Source organism: Ciconia boyciana, chromosome 7, assembly GCF_034638445.1.
Source record: "Ciconia boyciana chromosome 7, ASM3463844v1, whole genome shotgun sequence".
NCBI lineage: Eukaryota > Metazoa > Chordata > Aves > Ciconiiformes > Ciconiidae > Ciconia > Ciconia boyciana.
Window position 1 is genome coordinate 2048844 of NC_132940.1, and position 22961 is coordinate 2071804.

General features: G+C 49.4%; 1 protein-coding gene across 1 annotated transcript; it reads right to left on the reverse strand.

Annotated features, from left to right (window-relative positions):
• Positions 1–1385: 1385 nt before the first annotated feature.
• On the reverse strand, positions 1386–20551 carry IL12RB2 (interleukin 12 receptor subunit beta 2). Its single transcript, XM_072866391.1, has 15 exons — positions 20494–20551; positions 19103–19429; positions 18310–18424; positions 16400–16575; positions 16058–16197; positions 15241–15385; positions 12560–12639; positions 9114–9333; positions 7627–7827; positions 6747–6848; positions 6512–6667; positions 4800–4937; positions 3425–3512; positions 3038–3137; positions 1386–2742 (listed from the first exon to the last, which is right to left on the reverse strand). Exons 1-15 carry the CDS (start codon positions 20549–20551, stop codon positions 2248–2250), a joined length of 2541 nt encoding a protein of 846 aa, XP_072722492.1. The 3' UTR covers positions 1386–2247.
• Between the last annotated feature and the right edge of the window lie 2410 nt (positions 20552–22961).

Genomic DNA, 22961 nt, shown 5'->3' on the forward strand with positions numbered 1-22961 from the left:
GTCGCTGTGCTGCAGAGGAGCCCTCAAGCACACGTCGAGAGATTGCTGGACTGCAGCACGCCGGAGCCGTTACCTGGAGTGCTGCTGCTCCTGCTCCTCTCCTCTCGCAACGTTTCCCCGCAGCGCCTTTCCCTCTGCTTTGGGAAGGCGGTTTCCTGGGCAGTAGCTGTCTCCAGTCTCTTTCAGTTCCTTATCCCCCAGCAGCGACTCTCAGGAGTGCCGCACACTGTCACGCCCCCAGCTTTGATTGCAGGCTCCAGCGACCGAATGCGTCTCGGCCAGGCAGCGAGGCTGGGTTGTTTGGGGGGTTTGTGGGTGTCCGGTGGGAGCCGGCGGCGAGCTGGTTCCCACGGGCTGCTGAGGCAGCTGAGCTACTCTGCCTTTACCAGGATGCATCTCCTTCCTAGGAATTCATGCGGCTGTGGGCTAAGAACAGCTGAATCATTGCTGATGGTTTTATTTTGTTCTCAATACACAGAAACAGAAGACTGGAAAGCTAAGGTTTGAGAAGAGCCAGGGTGCATGAGATCACTTGTGCTGATCAAAGGGAAACGCTCTGGGCATTGCAGGGAGGTGCAGAGAGAAGTCACTGAAAGCTGAACACGAGGAGAGCTGGTGCCAGGGCTTGAATTTCACGTTCCTAAGAAACCTTAAAACTCACGTGCACACAAGTAGTTGCATAGACTCCCACCCACCGCAGAGGGGGTGTCGCAGTCCAGATGGAGGTACATCCTCGGCAAACCGAGGAATGCGATGACCCCAGCCTGTCTGGCGCTGGCTCAGGAGGCAGCGTGTGCCCCGTTACTAACAGTCACAGGCTTGTCCTGCAGTGCCTTTCAACTCGGGAGTGCCGGAGCGTGTGGGCCTCCTGTAGATGGTAACATAGCCACATCTGGAATGAAAACTGGGGGAACGAGCCAACAGAGACCTGCCCGACCCAGCACTTGGGTTTTGCTTTTCACTTCAAGTGAAAGGCAGCGGGGAAAGCCGGGGCCTTGAGGTAGCAGCCTTGCGGTGCAGGTGCATCTCTTGTCGCTGCTGTGCAAGGAGACCTTTGCAGGGCTGCTGAGGGCTGTTTCCTCACCGAGCTGGATAACAGCTGTTCGTGGAGGTGCTCTGAGATGGCGGTATCACAGGAGGGTTTCATCACCAGCTTATGCTGCTCCTCAACAGGTTGCGTAGCCAGGTGCGGATGGAGAGCAGCCACCTGGTCCTGGGTAGGAGGAGGATGCTCCAGGTAAGTTCAGACTGGACTACCGCATCTCCAGCAGCAACGCTTCGGCTTTATTTTTAAAGACACCTTATTCTGTGTATAGCTGCAGCGTAGCACTTGAGCTTGGCCAGAGAAAACAACAGGAGGCAAATTTCAGGTTTCCAACATTTTATTTATATATATACACATACAGTAAACAAAGTCATTAAATGTGTAACACACACTTCAAACCTGTAATTAGAATACTTCAATAAATGATTTAAATTCTTCTCACCAGTCCATTTGACTTACTGCGTGCACGCGCTGCCTGTTGCTTTTATTTCTGGTGAGGATTTCTCCTTTCCTGAAGGGAGCCACGAAGGCTGCGGCTGAGCTGCCAGCCCTGCTGCGGCCCCCGGTACCCCCGCGGGCTGTAGCGCCGGTGTCACTGGGGACAATGTGCCTTAGTGCCAGTACTGGGCTGCGGTGAGGAATACTGCCTGCGGGCATTAGGTTTAGCACCAGTGGATGCAGATGTCCCCGTGCTGCGTCGCTAACCTGCTGCGCACAGCCGGAGGAGCGAGGGCTGCAGCCGTGGTCCTGCCGGGGCTGGGATGCTGAGGTCCGACCCCGGCACAACTCCTCACCCTTCCTGGGCGAGCGACGGTTGAAATGATGGATAGCACGTCTCTGATCCCTGGGGTGGACCAAGCCAGGCTGAGCCACTTGTGGTCAGGCAGTGGGACAGGGGCCTGAGGCAACCCAGGCTGCATGAAGGCATCTGGATAATTAATTAACCTCTCCAAAAGCCGGGCCACGCAGCCCTGGCATTCCTGATCTGTCTTTAATTCTACCCGAGCCTGCTGGGTGGATGAGGAGCTGCTGTATTGTACGGTAAGGTGTGGCTTGCCGTGCTGGAAAGGTTGGGGAGTTGGGTTTTTTTTAAATCACTTAAAGGTGTCACATACAAGTAACTGGACTGGCTGTACTGAAACGCACTGAAATACTTCAGTAAAGTGCAGAAAATCAGGCCAGGCTTACATCACCCTGACCACCTACCTTGTGAAAGAGCTGCAGTTAATTTTCACCATATCCAAAGTAAGATTCCCTTCATAGGAAAGGACGGGTGTCAAAAAAGTTGTCGGGAAGACGGAGAGCGGATTGCACTCGAGTTCAGGGTGGTCTTCAGTAGCGCCTGTAACCGAGGGTAGGTACGCGGCGGCTTTGTTTGTGACGGGGTTGGCGATGGACTTGGAGACGGTCTGTGTGTGCTCCGTCACCTCCACCGCTATCCTCTTGTAGAGGTCGGGAAGCTGCTGCTCGTAAACCACTCCGTCGGCCGTGCTGGGCAGGGGCTTGTAGCCCGGCTCCTCTGGCCCCAAGCCGCTCTCCAGCGGCCAGTCGTCATTTCCAATGCTGCCGAAGAGGAGCTTGTCCTGGAGGGCCAGGGGGTCGGTCTTCGCGAAGGCTTCCTCTACTTCTGTTGTTTCGGGCTCTTCAAAGCTGCTGGTGCTGTGCAGAAAGAGGCTGGAGGGCAAGCTCAGCTCGGCCTGTGGAGGGGCACGATCGTTAACTACGTGATCGATATCCTGTGACCTCCCACCGCCACCGTGAAGCATCCCCCCACGCAGCAGCTACTACTGCTAAAAATGAAGGATCTCCGCATCGTTCTTGCATTTAATTTCCCGATACATCCTACAGTCTAACATGACATGAGGACAGAGCTGCTCCACGATCGGAGATTGCTGGATTTGCTGCATTAAGAGATTACTGACTTGCACGGCTCCGATCGTTTTTTCTTCTGAAGGTAGTGGGATTAGAAGAAAAAAAAAAAGTACAACTTACCTTCATAGACATGTAGTTCTTAGCCCAGGTAGCGTTAGCTGGGTCTGGAATGGCTTTGCTCTGCCACTGCGGCATAAGTGCAGAGAGGAGGGAGCGTAATCTGCAGATGGAATAAGTGCAATTAAAAGCAGGAATGCTGGTACCTGCAGCACTGACCTGGGCCGCACTGTTTGCGCATGTGATTAAGCCTTAGGTTAAAAATTCACAATATATATGAAATGAGGCCATATCTTAAGCTCAGTGGGTGTTCTTATTATCATTCGTGTACTCTGAAACCTTTATTCAGAGCAATCCTCGCTGTTCCCCAAGGTGTCCTGGAAGGACGTGACCATCCCTTCTGATAACAATTCCGTGTTTTACTGGAACGTAACAGATGGATCCACTCACAATTTTCTCACCGGAGGCACAGAACAAATGCAGGCTGAGAAGATGAAGAAGCTGCAGGTAAGCACAACAGTCATCCAGTCCCCAGCACCTGAAATACGGAACACCCATCGTTCATCTTTATTAAAAAAATAAAAAATGTCAATATGCTAGTTCACGTTGGACAACAGTCGTGGCCTGCCTAGTGTTTGCACTCATAAAACACACCGACTTTTTTTTTGGTTCCGAATCAGGAATCTGGATGGACTGTCGGGGACACCAGTACTTTGTAACACGAAGATGTCTGCCACCCTCTCTCGAGATACGCGGTCCACAACCCGAAACACGCAATTGCTGCTCTCTCTTCCAGTACAGAACCAAAGGCTGACAGAGGACGTGAACTCGGGGTGGTGCTTGCAGCAGAGGGGGGCTAAGTAGGAAAGATCTTAACAAAGTTCAGTGCGTCTTCAGTAAACTGTCAGGGACTGAACTGTTTCTCAGTGAACACCTTGGCTTTACTGTGCTTGCGCTATCTGCTTAAAATGTAATTTTTGCAAATCCAGACTTTATACCAGGAAAACTTTTAACTTGTCCGGATTGCTTTAATTTCCTCATCTCCCTGGATTTCTCCCACAGCCTGTGGGAGAAACCTGCCTCCCGAGGAGCCCTGCTCCCACGCTCTGGAGATGAATTTCCTAACGTACGTGACTCGGGAGCCGAAAGTTGTTGTTGTGGCACGTTGCTGGGGAGGAAATGCCGCAAAACAAACTTTCTGGCAACGCTTAAGCACAGATTTTACCAACTCCCTTCTTGGGGTTTAGCGACCATTTGTCTTGATCTGGGCTCATGACAAATTTGATCAAAACAATCCGTCTTGCAGGACAGAAACCCCGATTGCTGCCGTTAGCTGCGGTCAGAAGTCTTTGGGAGAAGGTCTGGCTTTTGCATCCCCTGGGAGGGACGGGAACAGGGACCGCGCAGACGATGCTGCGCTCCCCGAGAAGGCTCTGAGGTCACGGCTGCTTCAGTGACCACAGGTCCCCAGGGAGCCACCAGCCCACGGGAGATGAGGAGGGCAGCAGGACTTTCTGCATGGATCCCTGTGCCAGAGCTGGAAGCACACAGATTTCTGGGCCAGCAACTCGGAGGGACCAAACCCTTCTTTCCCCCTTCACAACAAACCATCCTGCTGGCCTTCAGCGACTATTAAATGATGCTGCTAACCTCTCGGCGCAAAACTGGGCGCTTGAAGACAAAGAGACGCCACGTTTTAAAACTAGCCCAAACTAGAGAGCTTCAGTAGTCGGAGAGTAGTGGGAAAAGCATTCCCCATCTGTGGAAAACAGGGGGCCAAGGGCCAGGACCTCTCCTGGCCCCCCACCCCGGCAGAGACTCATACTTTCCAAGCAGATGAGCTCGCTGTTGCCCCAGGGCCCCTCTCCAGCAGCCGTCGATGCTGTCATCCACAGGGCATAGTGCTCCCCGGGCTGCAGGTCGGCGATGTACAACGAGCGCTGGGCAGTCGCGTTGGAAATGGCTGGAAGGAAAAGGGGGAGAAGCAAATCACAGAATGGTATAGGTTGGAAAAGAGCTTTAAGATCATCGAGTCCAACCGTAAACCTAACACTGCCAAGCCCACCACTGCACCATGTCCCTCAGCACCACATCTACACGGCTTTGCAATACCTCCAGGGATGGGGACTCAACCCCTTCCCTGGGCAGCCTGCTCCAGTGCTGGACAACCCTTTCGGTGAAGTAAAATTTCCTAATATCCAGTCTAAACCTCCCCTGGCGCAACTTGAGGCCATGTCCTCTCGTCCTATCACTTGTTACCTGGGAGAAGAGACCGACCCCACCTCTCTACACCCTCCTCTCAGGCAGTTGTAGAGAGCGAGGAGGTCTCCCCTCAGCCTCCTTTTCTCCAGGCTGAACAACCCCAGGTCCCTCAGCCGCTCCCCATCAGCCTTGTGCTCCAGACCCTTCCCCAGCTCCGTTGCCCTTCTCTGGACACGCTCCAGCCCCTCAAGGTCTCTCTTGGAGTGAGGGGCCCAACACTGAACACAGCATTCGAGGTGCGGCCTCACCAGTGCCCAGTACAGGGGCACGGTCACTGCCCTCGTCCTGCTGGCCACGCTATTGCTGACACAAGCCAGGATGCCATTGGCTTTCTTGGCCACCTGGGCACACTGCTGGCTCATGTTCAGCCGGCTGTCGACCAGCACCCCCAGGTCCTTCTCTGCCAGGCAGCTTTCCAGCCACTCTTCCCCAAGCCTGCAGCGTTGCATGGGGAAACGAAGCACCTGGCGCACACGGGTACTGCATTTCACTTCAAGGAACTGGGTTTCCAGTGCTCGGAGCATGGCGAGGCGTTTGTTACTTTAATTAATTTCCTTTTCTGTGCCACTGAATGACTGGAAGGGCTATAAAAGACCTTATGCTATGGGGTGGCCTGTGCCATTGTATCGATGGGACACCCGGGATTGCATATCCTGTCCTCTGAGTGCTGTCGCTTGGGAAGTTAATGTTTCAATTTAAAGTGTGGCTTGTACGGTGGAACTATAAAACATCCATTAAAAACTGTCATGCAACTTCCGCATAAAGTTTAAAAAAAACCCCATTTCTTGGGTGGAAGCCTGGGAGTTAGGCAGACGGAGCGCGAGAGGGCTTGGGTGGGAAAGGCGTGGGGGCGTGGGAACGCAGTGGGTGCTGCCTGCCGAGCGCGTCGCAGTGTGTCGTGCAGAGGATGCGTTCGTCGGATAGGGCTTTTGGGAAGTCTGGTATTTTACCCTGCCCTTAATTACAAGGGCTTGCAGTGGTTGTGACTTCAGAAAATAACTAAAAGAAAAAAAAAAAGCAGGGAGAAATCTGATAGTTCCACATTCAGAGTAACTTGGCGTGACCTGACTCAAAGCTGGAAGCCCTGAGCACGCGGTCCTGGTGATGGGCGGCTGTAGCAGCGGGGGCTGGCCCCGAGTCTTGCTGCTGGCCCTCACGGCATCGCTGCCTGTGACTCCCCGACTGCGCAGGGCTTTGCGAAGCTCCCTCTCTCCCTCCCCTCCGTCCCCCGCCCGCAGCACGTGCACTTCACGCTGGGCTTCCCCGGGTGCCTACTGTAGACGTCCGGGGCTTCCTCCCTGTCCTTCTTCTGCAGGTATATATGGTACCCTGTGATGCAGCCCATTTGCTGGTGGGCAGGGATTTCTTCCCATGAAACCAAGACGCCGTTTGCCCGTGGTGTTGTATACATCTGGGGCCCAGCTGATGGTGCTGCAGAACATAAGACTGACTTTTAAAGCTGAACTTAAGCTAGCTCAAAAATACCTGGAAGACTACGACTGTGACTTACCTTTTGCTCTTGAGTATCCCCTAACTGATGCCGCTTGTCCAGCTCTGTCCCGATAGAGTGCAAATACGCTGATCTGATAGCACGCGTTATCTTTTATGTGCTCTAAATAAAGAAATTACAAGTGGAGAGTTACTAGTTACAGTATCTACAGTCATGGCTAAAGTATTTACACTAGCTGCTTAAATCTGAGATGAATCTGATTTATGAACGCATCTTTCATAAAGAAGGAAAGAAAGGTCACTTAGGAGGCACCAGAATCTCACCCCCTATTTCTTCCCCATGATTTCATGTGAGCATCCTCCTCCGGACTGTTCCCGCGAGTTATGGGAGATGGACAGGAACTCATTCCTCTCCTTTCCAAAGCACAGCACAAAGCCATGGCGTGAATACGCTGCTTTTTCCAGCTCATTCGAGAGTGGGGCTGTAAACACCTCGGAGGCACAGCACCAGGACAGAGGATAGGAAAGAGTAACGAGGGTAACGCTCACGGTCCCCCCGTTGTAACTTCATAGCTATCCGATGTGCAGAACACTGACCCAAAGTACTGGGTGGGATTAGTAACCGACAATTAGTAGAAAGGAAATAGTCTTGTCTTAAGCCTTTGATCTCTTGTACCTCTAGCTGGCTTGTTTCATTTCGGAGGGACTGCGTTTTTTTAAGAGACGTTTTATTTATCAGATGCAAATCTCAGCTGAGAACGACCGTGGAACTGAGCCCGGAGCAGCCACGGATTTATTTTTTTCCCCATCCCATACAAAAAGCTTTAAATGCCATCATTTCTTATGCTGAGTTAGGAAAACTTAGAATCTGATTTCTTCCTTAAAAAGCTTTCAAAATAAAATGGTACCTCAGTAACATCCTACCCGGAGGTGGTAGTTACCTGCTATCACGGTGGACAGGCTGGATGCTGGAAGCTTCACCCAGGCGGGATGGGGCTCCAGGCGCGCGTTCCTCTCTGTCTCTGCCCACTCCAGCACGTATCCGCTGAGGGACGCCGTCGACCTGACGGGCAGTTTCCAGCTGACGAGGATGCTGCTATTTCCCATGGCTACGGCGGAGACTTTCTGCGGAGGAGGTAGGTCTTACAGGGGAGAAAGAACAACCAGACAAAAAAAAGAGACCATCAGCACAAGCTTGCCTTAACCTCGGGTGGACTCGGTAAGGTTGATAGACGTTTTTTCCTGTGTCTCATCCAGTCTGGCACCACGCGATGTATGAAAATGAACTGCCATCGAAAGAAAAGGTATTTATACGAGGGTGATGTCTATGCTGATAGGAATAGAGCCACGCTCTTGTCATGTCTCGTGGTGCAGCGGTTTGAACGCACACAGCTTTGCTGGTTTATACCATCGCCGAGCCCTGGAGGACACTGTCACGGCACATCCCGACACTCCTGCTCCGGAGTTAGAGCACAAACACACGTCCTCTCCACAAGACCAAAGCTCTTGCTTTCACAGCTCGGGCCGGGTTACTTTTTCTTGCAGGAGAAAACGTTGGGAAAGTCGCCAAATTTTCGTCGGTAATATAGAAACACCAACATCTTTTTTTGAACGGTTTTTCCTACAAATACGGCTGAACTGAGCCCACAGAGCAGTTCTTGTCCTACTGCCTCCCGATAACCACGCACGGGGGATATTCCTGCACCACTCCTGCCTCTGCCTAACGAAGGGCTCACGCAATCAATGCCGCCTGCGAGCTGAGGAGCTCTGCGTCTGCCCCCGAAGGAGGAGAGCATCCCGCGGGTGTCCGATGCGGCACTGGGAAAAGGTGAAATCCTTAGCCGTGGTTCTGTCACTGTTTTACTGACACGACACCGGGACAAGTGCAAATAGAGAACTGCCTCCTCAAACAAACCCCCCGAGACCGCGAGGCTCCGTCGTGCCTGGTACCGGCACAGGAAATTTGGAGCTGGGTGAGTTGCGGGGAACGTTCATTGATTTTGCTGCGTGGGTACAACAGAGTGCAATTTCACAGGAGATAAGGCTTGTGCGATTTCCCCTCACCGTCACCTTCCCGTCAGTCCTGCCACCTCTCTCATAAAAAAACCAAACCCACTCTGGTTTGTTTTTTCAGCATGGTTAATTTTCTGCTGTGTCAGGTCCCTGGATGGCTGACGGCATGGCTTACGCCTGTGTCGGCAGAAGGGGTTGAGGTGAAATTACAGCAGTACTAACGTAGGGCAACCTAACGTGTCGTGAAACCGCACCCTTGACCACGCCGCAAACTGGATCCGCGGATCCGTGAAGATTCGTTGAGATGGACCTTGGTGAGCACAAGGTTGTGGGACCTGAACGCTTCCACGGTGCGTAGCACAAAGCGGAGCGCTGGTATTATTCCCAGGGGTCCAGACCCAGCAGAAGCCCTTACCGTGGATGCCCAGGTCGGTGACGATGGATGCAGGGGGGGACCTGCCCCTTGAGTTCTCGGCGGTGACCGTTATCTTGTAGTCCACCCTCGGCGTGACTCTGGCGTAGCTGGTTTGGGTGGTAACGTGTGCTTCTCCTGCCAGGGGATTCCGCTGGTCCGGAGCTTCGAAGGTCACGGTGTACCGCAGGATTCTTCCTCTCGCCTCCGACTTGCTCAAAGCCTGCGAGGAAAGAGCATTCGTTACTCTCTTCTTCTCCTTCCGATGGGCAAAGACTGCAGAAAGCTGACGGTACCAAGCCGGGCTGCCCGGGCAGGTTTCAGACCTGCTCGTGGCGGAAGGTGGTGTTGGCCATTTGCGAACCAAATATTTCACCTGCTTTTAAACGAACCTACGACCACGAAAGGGGTCTTCGTGCCACACCTACAAGCCCTCCCGAAGGAGGCTTTAGCAAGCCCGCACGCTCGCACGGGACTGCAGTTCGTCCACCCACGCCGTGGTTCCCGTGGAGCAGCAGCCACGGCCCCTTCCCCACGCTGGGCGGAGGTGGGGACCCTGCTATCAGCCCTCCTGCCTGGCAGCGGGCGATGGCCTCAGAGCATCGCCCGAACCCACCGCCTCAAGCGGCCCCGTTTCAGTGAGAAACTTATCTCAAAGATAATTTTTCCTCTTCCTTTTCTGTTCTAATAGTAAAGAGGTTATTTACAGCGACTGTGTTACTTGCCGGGCTATCGCACATACCAGCTAACGTTCTCTGCTAACCCATTACCAGTTTTTACTTTCTTTTCTTCTAAAAACTGTGAGGAAACAAGCAGTGCTACAGAGATTTCTCGCTCACATGTTGAGACTGCTTTCTGCTCTAATACTTTTTTTTTTTTTTTAAATTAACGTAAGATCTCTTGGCCTGAAGTACAGCTAATGCATTTTAAAGGTAGCATAGCTTCCCCACCAGTACCAACCTACGAATACACGTTCATAAATGAACATGCTAACTTTTATTGCTAAAAATATAACGTTTTTTTCCGAAGAAAGCTAGTGTCCTTGCTGCAGAATTTCCCTTTTCCACCATGGTTTTGCACATTGGTGTCAAACCTGTACCACCTAACAGCCTCTTCTGATTTTTCCCTTTGTTTTTGCTGCTGCCCAGCCCCGTGGCCCGTGCTCACCATTCCCGAGCCTCATCCCAGCTCCGTCACTGCTCTGCTCTTGGCAATCCGTGCCATCCAGCCACATGAAATGGGTTCATTCCCTAACAGCAGGGCCACGAGCCTGCATTTACCTGCGAGTCTCTCTTAAGGTCGCGTATCTTTCTTTGTATTTCTTATTTATTTTTCCTGTTTAATTCCAGTTTAGTGACGCTCTTTCGCTGTGAGCTGCCGATTTTCCAAGCAGCAGCGTAGCTGGGGACAGTGAAACACACGGCCCCCTCCTTCCTTGAGTCTGAATTCAAGCCACGCTTTTCACAGGGGGGAAAAAAGAGTATTACCTGCACGGCTCGATTTGTAAAAACGAGCCATTTTTGACTTTGGGAAAATCCTTGGGAAAATCCCGATTTTTACTTAAAGCCGTGATAAAGAATTATTTAAATTCAACCACTTAGAATACACGTCTCTGAAAAGTCAGTCTGTGCTGTCCCATGTAACACCTCTCGCTGGTTTTTCCACCCCGGGTGTCTGCAGTTGTGCTATTGGTTTCACCCTTTCCTGCAGCTCCTATACAGCGAGTTCATGTTGTTTGGCTGGTTTTTGGTCATAACATAACAAAAAAAGGAAGAGGGGAAAAAACCACTTTTAAAAATAGGAAAATGTTTGCAGTTTTACCATGGCTTTGGCAGCGGCTCGGGACAAATGCAGCACTGAAACCGCTCCAAAAGCCTGCTGAAATTAAATCGGGGATCCTTTCTTTGGTATTAGTGTGAAAATATGAAGATGTATCACGGCAGTACGTTGTACTGACTCCGAGTTTTTTTGCTTTGTAGCTGTCGTGAAAAGTATAAAAGCAATGTATTGCACCCATTTTATGAATGACGCTGCAGGAAGTCCGCTTCGATACAGAAAGTGTCGCCAGCTCGCTACTGCAAGATAAATGTCTTAAAGATAAATGTCTTGAAGCTACAGCAGCTGGAGTCACATAATCACCCCAGAATTTCTGCTTTCACTTGTAGCGTAGTGCTTGTTGGTATGGGGAGAAGATATAACAGCAATTGGGAGGTTATCTAGAGATTGCAAACTGGAAGTCAAAGATAATTTATGCTTTAAAAAAAAATTAAATAAATCTTACTGGCTTTGAAATAAAACCACTGCAGCAAAACGCCCCGCAATCCAAAAATTCCTCTTGGACCTGGCTTTAAGTGTTGGGCAGGTAATGCTGGAGAAACTCGGCATGGGTAACGGGGCTTGCTTTCACCGGGCATGGCGGTGGAGCAGACCTGGCGTAAGCCTTTTCCCCCGAGCGGGATGGTAATGTACAGTAATGTGGAATTTTTACCCTACAGCTGGGTTTTAACCTGAATTCTTTTTGAAATTTCCCTTGCGAGGTCTCAGTCCCCAGCTCACAGGAGGCATTGCTCAGCAGAGCCGAACAACCGGCTTCTTCTGACTCTGACTTTGTCCAGTTTCAGACCTGCAGCTTTATTATTAGCAAACCCTTTTGCATGCGGTTTGCCCATCACTTGCTTCACACCTGTAGAGAAAACCACTTTCTTCCTGCTGCTGCTGTGTGACCAAAGCCTCGCCCGACCGTCCGTCCACACAGCAGTGACATGGACAGGACCCTTTCAGTTGCCCAAACTACATCCAGCTCTTAAATTTTTTAGGGTTTGGTCACCTTAAAGGGCTATTACAATAAATTGCCTCTTCTGCCTCCCCCATTCTTCATTGCTCTGTTCTTCATATGAGCAAAACAGAGCAGAAACACCTCTGAAGGAAGCCCATGTCCAAAAGCAGAGACACAAGGTGTGTGCACGGGGAGAACAGGGGGCACGGTGTCCTCCTGGCCTCCAGAACCCCTGTCCTGACCCCGTACGGCAACCACGGCAAAGAACAGCGATGCGGAGAACGAGGAGAGGGAGACAGTAATTAGGAAACGAATTAGGAGGTCTGTAAGGTTGTTACCTGTCCCTTTAGATATATCACCAGGGACACGGGTCGCCTTGTGGAAAGGGGGTAACCGAGCTGTGATGCCTCCACTTCTCTTCGCTGATGTGACGTGCTGGGAACGTGTTATACTTCCAGCACGACAGAAAGTTTGGGGAACTGTAAAAGGGAAATTGTAGGTAGGCAAGAATTGCTGAATGTCCCGGGGGAGGCAAGCCTTGGGTAGCAGAGCTGGTCCGTGTCCCTGTCCCTGGGCACTGGTAAAAGCCCTGTGCCCTGCTTGGGGTCAGTCCTGTCCTGCAAGCACATGCACCAGAGCTCCCCCTCATCGGCTCAGGCTTCACTTCACTTACCTTCCAAAAAAGAGAGATGTTCTGCCGTTGAGAGTCCACGTCCTGCTGTCGGTACCAGATGTCCAGGAGCCCGGTTGGCACTGGTGTGGAAGGAAAAGGTGAGCAGCATTACTGGCTGTATTTTGAAGCAAACAAACAAGACATTGGGCAGGTGAAGGAGGTAAAAATCCTGAGACAACTAACATGTAAGATTTTAAATGTCCCTGCAATGATGCAATATGTAATGGCCTGTATCTGCTGTTGCAGCTGGAGTTCAGCTGCGCTGGTGACTGCCCACGTGATGGTACTCACGAGGAGAACAAGCCATGAACCCAAGAGAGGGGTGTGCTCTGCTGGGGACTTTATCCTGCACCTGGTCATCAGGACGGCTCCCGAGGAAGCCTGTGCGTCAAAGGGACAGTATCAGCTCTCGTCTTTGCATAAAACTTGAGGCTACTTAAGGTCCTCGGGGTTGGCTATATCAATCCTAAAACAACGGACAGCTTCAGGGGATAGGGTTTGTAGGATCTGCAGGATTTCACTGTCTGGCTCTAGGCAATAAATGCCTTTAACAGCTGGCTGGGCAGGACCTTGTCAGAGGTAGCTTCAAACCCCCGTTCTTTCCACGATTCTCCTTATAGTCACATAGTGACTGGAAACCCTTGAAATTTCGAATAAACCTTCCAAAATCACACTGAAGCAAACTTCTCGCTGCAGAAACTGGTGAACTAAGTGCTCCAACAGTTCAGAGCCAGATAAAGACACATAAAGAAAGCCAATGTGACCAAAGAGAACAAAGTTTGGTTCCTCAAGGTCCCTCACCAAAATAAACCCATCAAATTCAAATAATAAATGCTTCTAATAGCCCAAGCAGCAGGCAGCTGTTGGACAAGCCCTGCTAGAATGGGGCTGCCTGCTATGTGCTAAAGTCAAAGACAGAAAAATTCCTCAATGCCGGCAACGTTAAGAGCTATTTGTCCTGTATTAACTGCAAATAGTGACTGGAATAGAAACAAGAAGCAAGAGCGACAGAAGAAATAAAACCAGGGCACACTCGCTGTAAGCGAGGGAGGAAGGGGCAAGCTCAAAGCAGGAAAAAATAAAATATGGGATTGCATCTGTTGGCCTCCAGCCCAGATTTTGAAGTTCATTTCACATGTGAACCGCACAAATTAGCTGGGGGGGGAAAAAAAGCTCACTTACAAACAGTGCTTGCATAAAGCAAGTTTTGCGGCAGGTCAGAGAAAAAACGCAGGGAAAAAACGTAGCTCATTGCAAAGGTATACTCCTGAATTTGCAAAAGGCCCAAGCCATGCGCAGAACTTCAGCTCCTTCAAAGAAGGGCAACCATGATGTGCCCAGAGCTTCTCGCTGCACCCTCCCCTTGCTGTCACCTAGTCTGAGAACAGAAAATGCTCATGGAGGAGCTGAAAAGATTCTCGTTTTATGGCATCGGCTCGGTGGAGGGGTGGTGACCACAAATACCGTAGCAAGCCAGGGTGCCTCGAGAAGGTTGAGAAAACTGTTGAGAGGAAGGTGGGGGAGGGAAAAGTTCACACCTTCTCCATCAATCAATGCTTCTTACAGAAACTGATGGTGTCAGTAGTGGTAAATAGCATGAGTAATAATGGCACTAGCCTGAGGAGCTTATAGTAATTCACAAAAAAGAGCAACGAAAGCCAAGTAGGAGACAAAAGGAGGGGATGCCAAAGCAGCTGACACATCTTTGTTGAAACACAAACTTCTGAGAAGATTTCTTCTCTCATAAGAACTGAAAGTTTTGCAGCGTGTGGGTGCGGGCAGCTCAGGGTGAAGTCAGGCAGGCAGGTATGGGAGCCCGAGGCAGCCGACATGGGAGCTGGCAGAAGCTAACAGGGTTGCCCTCAGGTTGGTGCTGTGTGTCCCTGGAGCCTGCCGTGCCGGCCTCGGGAGCCGAGACCCTCTTTGTTCACCTAATTCCTGGTGGGATCTCTCTCTCCCGAGCGCCTGGCCAGGTTCTGCTCTGCTGAAGCTACCCAGGTCTCCAGCAGCTCCACGGTGTGGTGGAGGAGGCTCCAAATGAAAGAACTTCTCCACTCGGGAGAAGATGACTTGGCAAAATTAAACTCTTCTGCTAAAACCTGCCAGCATCAGCAGAACTGAGAGTCCAGGCAGTTTCCTGGCCAATTCACCCCACTTCTCAGCAAATTGTTGGGCGAGCTCAAGGACCCAGAGTGTCTCACCCAAACTGTGGTTCATCAGCACCAGAGGGTGACATGGCAGTCACCCTGACCTGAGCAAGGGGCTGTTGCAGCAATTCGGTAAAATACTTAGGCACGAAGCAATACAGAATATTTCTCTTTCCCCAGCTAAGCCGCACAGCTGTCTCTGCCTTTTCAGATGTGCCACTATGGCTCCAGCCAGCACGGAGACAATTCCTCCAACCTCCAACAGCATCGAATGAAAACATCCTTCAGACCTTCCCAGTGACCTCTGGAAAATCCTGTTTTGCAAGAAACTCGAACAGCTGCATTTTTTTGTTCATTAAAAAAGCAACTCTGGTACAGAAGTTACTTCCCTGTTGGCTCTGTGTCTGGATCTACAGCGGCTCTGCAAACCAACCAGCAAAACCCCAGCAGCGTTTTGACTTCATGAGCTGAAGTCTCCGCTCGTACGCAAAGGTTAGACTCGGGCTTAGCGCAGGGGATGCCGTCTTGCGTTACCGGCTTCTGGAGTCCGGGTTTGGTACCCGCGCCAGTTGCTCCACAGTCCTCGCTCAGGGTGAATTTTACAGCTGACCTGAAACTTGTAGGCTGTGTGAGGCTCCAGACCGTAAAGGCTGCATTTCTCACGGCTTAAGCTTTCAACCTTCAACGAAGATAAAAGGACATATAATGTAAAACTCATGAGGAAATAAAGGTTGAAGGCAGTGACAGGCTGAATTACTAATGCCCAGAGGAAGCCCAGCCAGCCAAAACACGTCTTTAAAAAACAATGGGGAAAACCCTGATCTGAGGCGACTTTAATAACCCGACGAATGATGCAATGAATCACCAGGCTTGCAGTTCTTCATCAGAAAAATCCCTTATTTGATTATGTGAAGATAATAAGTTTTCTGTTGACGTGTTTTACTCAACTTCAAGTAATACTTTTCTTTACCACTTAAAATAAAAGCAAAGACTTCCAGTCAACATTAGGAAAAGCGCAAACATTTGGAAATCGCGCGCCGGTAGCCGTGAGCTACCAAGAGCAGATAAGACCATACCCCAATAACGTGGTGGGTCGAACATAACCTCTGATTCTTCAGTGCATCATGCGGACTCTTGCACAAGGGGAAATATTCATGCACATGCTTTTGCACAGGATCAGTGTTTTACCTCCAGTCAGCGTTAGACCAATGATCGTTTTTGAGCAGTAGGCAATAGTTTTTCTTAAATACGATGTTAAAGAGCAGAGAAAGGCAAAGTGATTCTAGTAAGAAATAACGCTATTAAAGCAACCTCCAAGGATCATAGCTTCCTTTATTCGGAAGAGGATTACCGTGCTCCAGGTGTGCCTGGTAAGCGGACGATATCTCAGCCTGCAGTGCTGCGCTTGTGCTTCGTCGTGCCAAAAAAAGGTGCAGCTGGTCGCAGAAGAATTCTCAAATTCCACTGAAAAGTTGGGAGGATGTGGTTTCACTAGCAGCAAAAACAGAAAGAAGCAAACAGCGCTCAGAAAGGCGGCACAGCTCGGAGCGGGGGGTTATGTGGAAAATAGTATTACTCTTTTAGACTGGAGGGATGCTTTTTCTGAGAGGTTTAAAAAAGAAAGTGCTCAAAATGTTTTCACGTCTTTCTAAAGGGCTGGGACTAACTGAAAGGCGGTAAGTAATGCAGTTACCTATGTCTATTAACGTGAACACGAGCGGCTGTGAAAAAGCACTTCCTAGCTCATTGGAGGCAGCAACCACAACGGTGTAAGTAGAGTCAAAATTCAGCTTGCTCAGAGCCAGCGAGCCAAACTTCTTATTCGGACTTTCTTCTGAAACACATAAGACATCCGTCCCATTCGATAGCCTGGAACAGAGGGAAAACTCTGGGTTAATACCCTCCTGCATGCCGTGAAAGCTAAACCCGGGGTCGCCGGGGCACGGCTCCGGTCCCCGTACAGTCGTGCTGCTCTGGGTCCCCTGCGGCTGCGGCTCTTTCAGGTTGGCTTTCACGGGAGGACCGCTGTGCTGAAAGCCAGGCGGCTGCTCCTTGCAAGATCTACTTTATCTGCTTAAATACAGTGGTTGCAGTAAATACTCCTCTAGGTAAATCTGTAGAAAAGGTGTTAGACCGCTTTTTGTTTTTCATTGCAGACAAAGGAAATACTTCTGGATTTCCACTGAGCTGCATGTGAGTAGGTTGCTTTTAATAGTGTAATGGTTGCCTAATATTGGTACCTAATATTTCTCTACGAATGAGCATAGGTGTTGGTACACAGAATTTGGGGGGATGATGGATTTTGGGGTTTTTTTTGTTGCTGGTTTTTTTTACATAAGTTAGTGATTAAAAATGTACTTTATCTGCAGTCTAATGGTCAGACCGCATGACTTCAAACACAACTTTCAATTCTCAATCTGTCATTCAACCCATTGCCTTGGGTAACTCTTTTAGCTTCTCTGGGTATTTTCTTCCACCTGAATCAGAGACGATTGTATCACGCTGCTTCAGGCTGACCTTTTGTATTTTGTAATATACTTAATAACTTACTAGCAAGCACTGCTACATCTCTACCTTACAACGCTCGCAGGACTCATTATCCACACTTCCCTACGCTTCTGTAAATTACCTGTACAGTCTCCTTCTGCTTAAAGAGCAGCAACAGCCTTCTACAAGCTCCTAAGAAAGTTGCTGCTACCTTGGCCAACAGAAGCAGATGAAGAAGAAGAAGCAGGTGAAGAAGAAGAAGAAGGTGAAGAAGAAGAAGCAGGTGAAGAAGAAGAAGAAGGTGAAGAAGGAGAAGCAGGTGAAGAAGAGTGAGCCTCGCAGGGCAAGGAGATGGTCAACATGCAGCCCCTCGGAGAGAAATGGGGACTAGTTCAGCCTACCCAGCAGTTTGCAACGGGCAAAATTAATTCATTCTACCCCGATGTTGGCTTGAATAGGGGTTTTTAATAAGGTTCCTCCTATGCACAGTGATTTCCGAAATCCAAATGCGCCTTGCCGGGCTCTAGGGAACCTTTGCTTCTTCCCCACAGTTTGCTGCAGAAGTCTCCACAATCTATTTCAGGGAAGGCTCAGCCAAACCGGAGAGAACAAAAATACAGGTTGGTTCTAAAACGGGAAGCAAAAATAACACATTTCCAGGCAAGGTCCCTCTCCGTCTCCTTAGCTAAATTCCGAGACAGCGAGCAGCTCCGATTGCAGGATTTCTGGTGCGGGCACTGCTAACTACAGAACCACTAAACAGAGGAGATCCCCCACGGGAAAGCAGCGGGTTTGAGCAGCCGTTTTCAGCCCACTTCCCCTCCTAACCTTCCATTTCCAAACGGGAAGCCACGGCTCGGCATACCCTCTGTGTCTGCTGAACCCAGAAGGAGCCGAACTGCTGCGGCGCAGCACGCACAAATGTGAACAGAAAAGGGCTTTTAACTGCTCCAGCTCCTGTGCTCATGGCAGCCTGGGACTGACTTATTCATAAACCACCTTTTTCGTGGGCTTTGAGAAGGGTAAATCTTCAATAAACGGTGTAAAAATAAAAAAACCCCACCCTCTAAGATACAATTATAGGTATTAAAGAACCTGCATCCCCGCGTTACTTACTGTATTATGTATGTAGTGTTGACGTATGTGAGCCTCCCCTTGTCCCACGTGCAGGTGGGGTGGCCGTCTGTCCCGTGCTGGATACATGACACGTTTCTGGGCTCATCTGGAGGATCTTAAACAGATATTCTTATCAGAGCCTTCCTTAAAGATGTCGATAGAAGATATTTCAAGAAATACTAGATTTGTGTTGATTTTTTTTTTTAAAAGAGTTTATGGACAAGTAAGTGCAAAATGTTCAGGCTGATAATTTTTATCTGTGAAAATAGCTGAGCCTATGGTCACTGCAGCCTGTTGAGGCCTCTGACGCTTGAGCGAGACCCCGGTGACTTTACAAGGGTGCCAGATAAATACAAAAACTTAACAGCTCTTCAGACCGGGCACCACAAGCTCTGCTTGCAGCAATCAACCATTATTCTTATTTAAAAAATCAAAAAGCAGCACTGATACGGCAGATGACTGCTGCAGCAGCATCAGCTCATCAGGCTAGAAGAAAATCTAAAATTCCCTTCGAACTTTTCTTGACAGTCCCCTGTGTCCTGGAGAGACCGGTGGGTGGCAGGGGTAGAACAGGAGGGAGTATGATATTTGCTCTGAGCAGGCGGTTTTATTTAGCATCTCTCCGTTTATCAATAACAGAGTTGCACAGTCCCATCTAGGAATATTTTAAATACAAAGAGCCACTAAAAGACAGCACCTTTTCTGGAAAAGGCCACCCACTGCTAGTTTCTAACACATCTCAGAGGTACCACAGGAAATGTTTAAGAACAAGGAATAATTAAATTCTCCTTACTTCCAGATTCTATATCGATTCCACAAATGAGTTTTTTCTTGTATTCACAAACCGTTTTGCACGTAAACATGTGTTTGCCGTACGTATGGACTAGAAACGTGGTGCTTACTGAACTGCCGTAACTGCTAATTAGTTCAGAGCTGTTAAAGAAAATAGCTATCCTGCACCGCTCGGCGTATCGCAGGGGTTTCAGCTGGCATGAGAGGGTGATGCTGGCTCCAGGCTGGACGTGAGAAGTGGTGTTAGCAGTCATATTCCCTTTGTCACATATTTCTGCAGCGCCACGGGGAAGTTTGCTAGCAGGCACGTTCCCTTCACTGCATGCTTCTGCAACAGAACGGGAAAACAAACCTTTAACACGGAGACATCGCTCGTCTTGTGCAACGTGCTGCGCTCGAGGGAGAGGCTCCCCAAATGGGTCATGCAAGAATTCCTGTCTCTGCGTGGTAACTCACGGGATGTTGATGTGCCCAGTCTTCACCAATCTGATTAACCGGGCTCCGAAATCAGGGGCTAGCTACCAGCCGTCGTACAAAAAAGCACAACCCCAGGCAAAATCTATCGATCAGAACTCTTTTTTCTTGTGTTTCAGTAAAGCGGTGGCAGGCGCGTTTCTACCGAAGAGATAAGCGACGTTTTCTCTGACTCGTGGAGACCCCCCCTTGGGTGTCAGTGGCTTTTCAAAGTGGCAGAGGACGCCGAGGGGGGACAGGCGATGCTGCGCCCGGCGTACCGGGGCACGCGCTGCCTGGCCGACTGCGGGATGCTTGCGCTGGGGACACACGAGCCGAGCAGCGGCAGAAGATAAGGGAAAATGCTGGAGCACCGTTTCTCCTTACTTTCTGAAACTCTTCGTGGAAGCTAACCATAGAGATGCTTTCTCACGTAACCAACAGCTCTCCCTTGAGCTAAACCAAATAACCTCCCTGCATAACTCACTAGCAACTCCTTGCTATATACTGCGTGCACAAACGAAACAGCCTTGCAGCGCCAATTCTGCATAAACATATGGCCAAGCTGCCAATGCCTGAGCGTATATGATTCTATATTGGCCTCCTCTGCTGAGAGCCGAGGCCGTAGCCCTGCCCGCGGTTGCTCCCAGCCATGCAGCCGGCGTGCGGAGCCCTGCCAGAGCTGGCACGGCTGCCCACAGCCTGCCCGGACTGTGGAGGATGAGGTGCATTGCCGTGGAGAGCGGGAGGACGCTCGGCGGGAGCAGCAGATCAAGGAGTTCTTAAGGAAATTACAGTATAAACCTAATCAAGCATTGATTTTTGCTCCCTCTAATAAGAAAGAAGTAGACCACACAGAAGCTGGAAAAAAACCCTAATTAGCCTGAGTGCTTCTTTTAAGTGATAATTGCTATGTAGGGAAAAAAAAATATATCTTACCTGCTGCGAAGTGCACCAACAACCAAATTGCCGCGGGCACAGTCCATGCAAATAGCATTTTGCTCCCTATAGAGAAATGAATACCTTTTACCAGTTCCTGAAAAGTGGGAAAATCATTTACAGATATTTCTATTTCACTGTTTTACAACATCAGAAAATCCAGAATGATGCTTATTTCACGAGACCTTTCTCATTAACATTCTCTGCTTCCACTGCTCGGTTGCGACTCTCGAGACCTTGTTGTAAGCAGCAGCTGATTTTTGGATGGTTCTCCCTAGAGAGAGGCTCAGGAGCTAGGGGAATGGCAGAATTACGGGTACTTTAAAACTCTGCGCTTTAAAACCAGACCACTCTGCGCTTTAGAAAAATAAATATTTGCTCCCTTCCCCCCCCCCCCCCCCAAGACCCCCTGCAAGCCCAGAACCAAAACTCTTACTGTGAAGGACAACAAGGACAAGCCATCAGTACCCCTCACGCTGTTTCTCCCCAAGATACGGTTTGCATGCCACCCTCCAGCACAGCCCACACTCTCCCGAAATCCTGCACCCTCTCTTGGATGGAGCAGCCCCATGTACGTGCCCCCCGAGGACCCTCGTCTGCTCTTCAGCAGGTCTCTGCTCAGCCTTCATGCAGATGACCCCAAATCCAAGTGAGCCGGTCTCATCCCAGGTGACTAACGCAGTCTCAAGATTCCCAGACCTGAGTATAACTCCTACAATTTTGGCTACGACCTTGGGAACTAGCAATCTCACAATTTCTTTAGACTACTTTCCAAAAGGAAAGCCATCCCACACAGCTTCTTTATGACTATTTAACTCCACCCCAACGGACAAAGCTGCCGACACGCCGTAAGCACACTGTGAACGACACCACCAAACCAAACAGCTCTGAAATGTTCTAAACTCCCCAGGATTGCTCAGAAAGTCTCTTCAAATGCAAACCTGTGTTTACCAGATGAAACCCACACTCTGTACTGGAAGTACTGGAAGTTATGAATACAAACATTTTACACAAATTATTCAAGGTCAGCCTGAACTAAGCTCAGTATTTTCCCATACGTCTTGCAACCAGCATTAACAACTATTTCCTTTTTTAGCCTTCCCCTGCAGAAGTACAGGATCAGTGAGAATATATTAGATACTTCAGAAGTGAATACACCAACAAGCACTTTCTATACCTCCCGACCTGTCACAGGGGTGCAGCTATTTTAATAACTTGATTAAAATCAAACTGCTGGAAAGTGAAACTTTAAATCCTGGCTGCTTTTCATGCCATCTCGGACAGAGGGGCACTTCCATGGGGATGCATTGCACAATATAGTCTTTGCTACATGCCTATTAATATAAAAACAACAAAAAAACCTTGTTTCAGGTTGTTTTGATATAACAAGATGGGATCCATTCCGTGCTTTTTAAGTGAACCGGTATCTGAGGTGAATGTGAAATACATAAGATCTGCCAAAATGCATATTAACACCTTGTTTTCTTTAAATCCAGGTGTTCTTCAGACCGAAACGTTAAGCCTTGCTGCAGTGCCTCAGCTTTACACAAAGGCACTTCATGCGGTGCCTTCCGTAGGTGATTAGTAACTGCAAGGATGAGCAATCACAGCACCAAGGTTCTTCAAGTAAATGCTCTGCCTTCCAATAAACTGAAATTGCCCAGTGACTGTGTAAACATCCTTCAGACAGCTTGCTTTCTGACAGCAAAACTGTACCCAAAATACTTGAGTCAATAGACAAAAATAGTCTTGCTTCAAATAATTTTAATCAGTGGTTTACTTAGCTAAGTGCTAGACAGTTTATGCAGCATCCTATGAGTGCAGCAGAGCATATAAACTGCGATCAGAGTAAAATACAAGAAAATAATGAGAAACAAGCTTCAGCTCAGAGCAAACATATATGGAAAACTTCTTTTTTTAAGGAGAAAAAGTCTCCAGATTCCACATCAATGAGGGGAAATAGTATTGCTGGGCATAGGTTAAAGAAAATGTAAAGGACACTGTCCTGGTACGTACAAGGTTGAGGCAGTCCATAAGGTGTGCACGGAGTAAGAGATCACGCATGTTTAGCTATATCGATCTCTGTGAAATCTCAGCTGAAAATGCAAGGGCTACAGACCCTACATTTTGTTACCTATGGATTTGCTGTAATGGCATCGGCCGCTTACAGCAGTCAACTCAAGCTCTTAAATGAAATCGCTTGTAAAGCACAAAAGCTCTTAACCAGCTAACAGCTTTTAACCAGCTGTTCATGCCCTTGCCCCTACTTCTCCCTAAAACAGCTCCACACGATGCAAGTGTCCGTTCTAAGGGTCTTACATGGAACCCGCAGGAACAACCGACCAGCGCCGGTGGAAAGAGGGACATTTCTCACTGTTACATGCCGCCCAGAAAAAAAAAATATCACTTTTTGTGCCCGAACTGGGCTGTTGCTTACATATCGCTAATAACACTAGCTGCATTTTTAG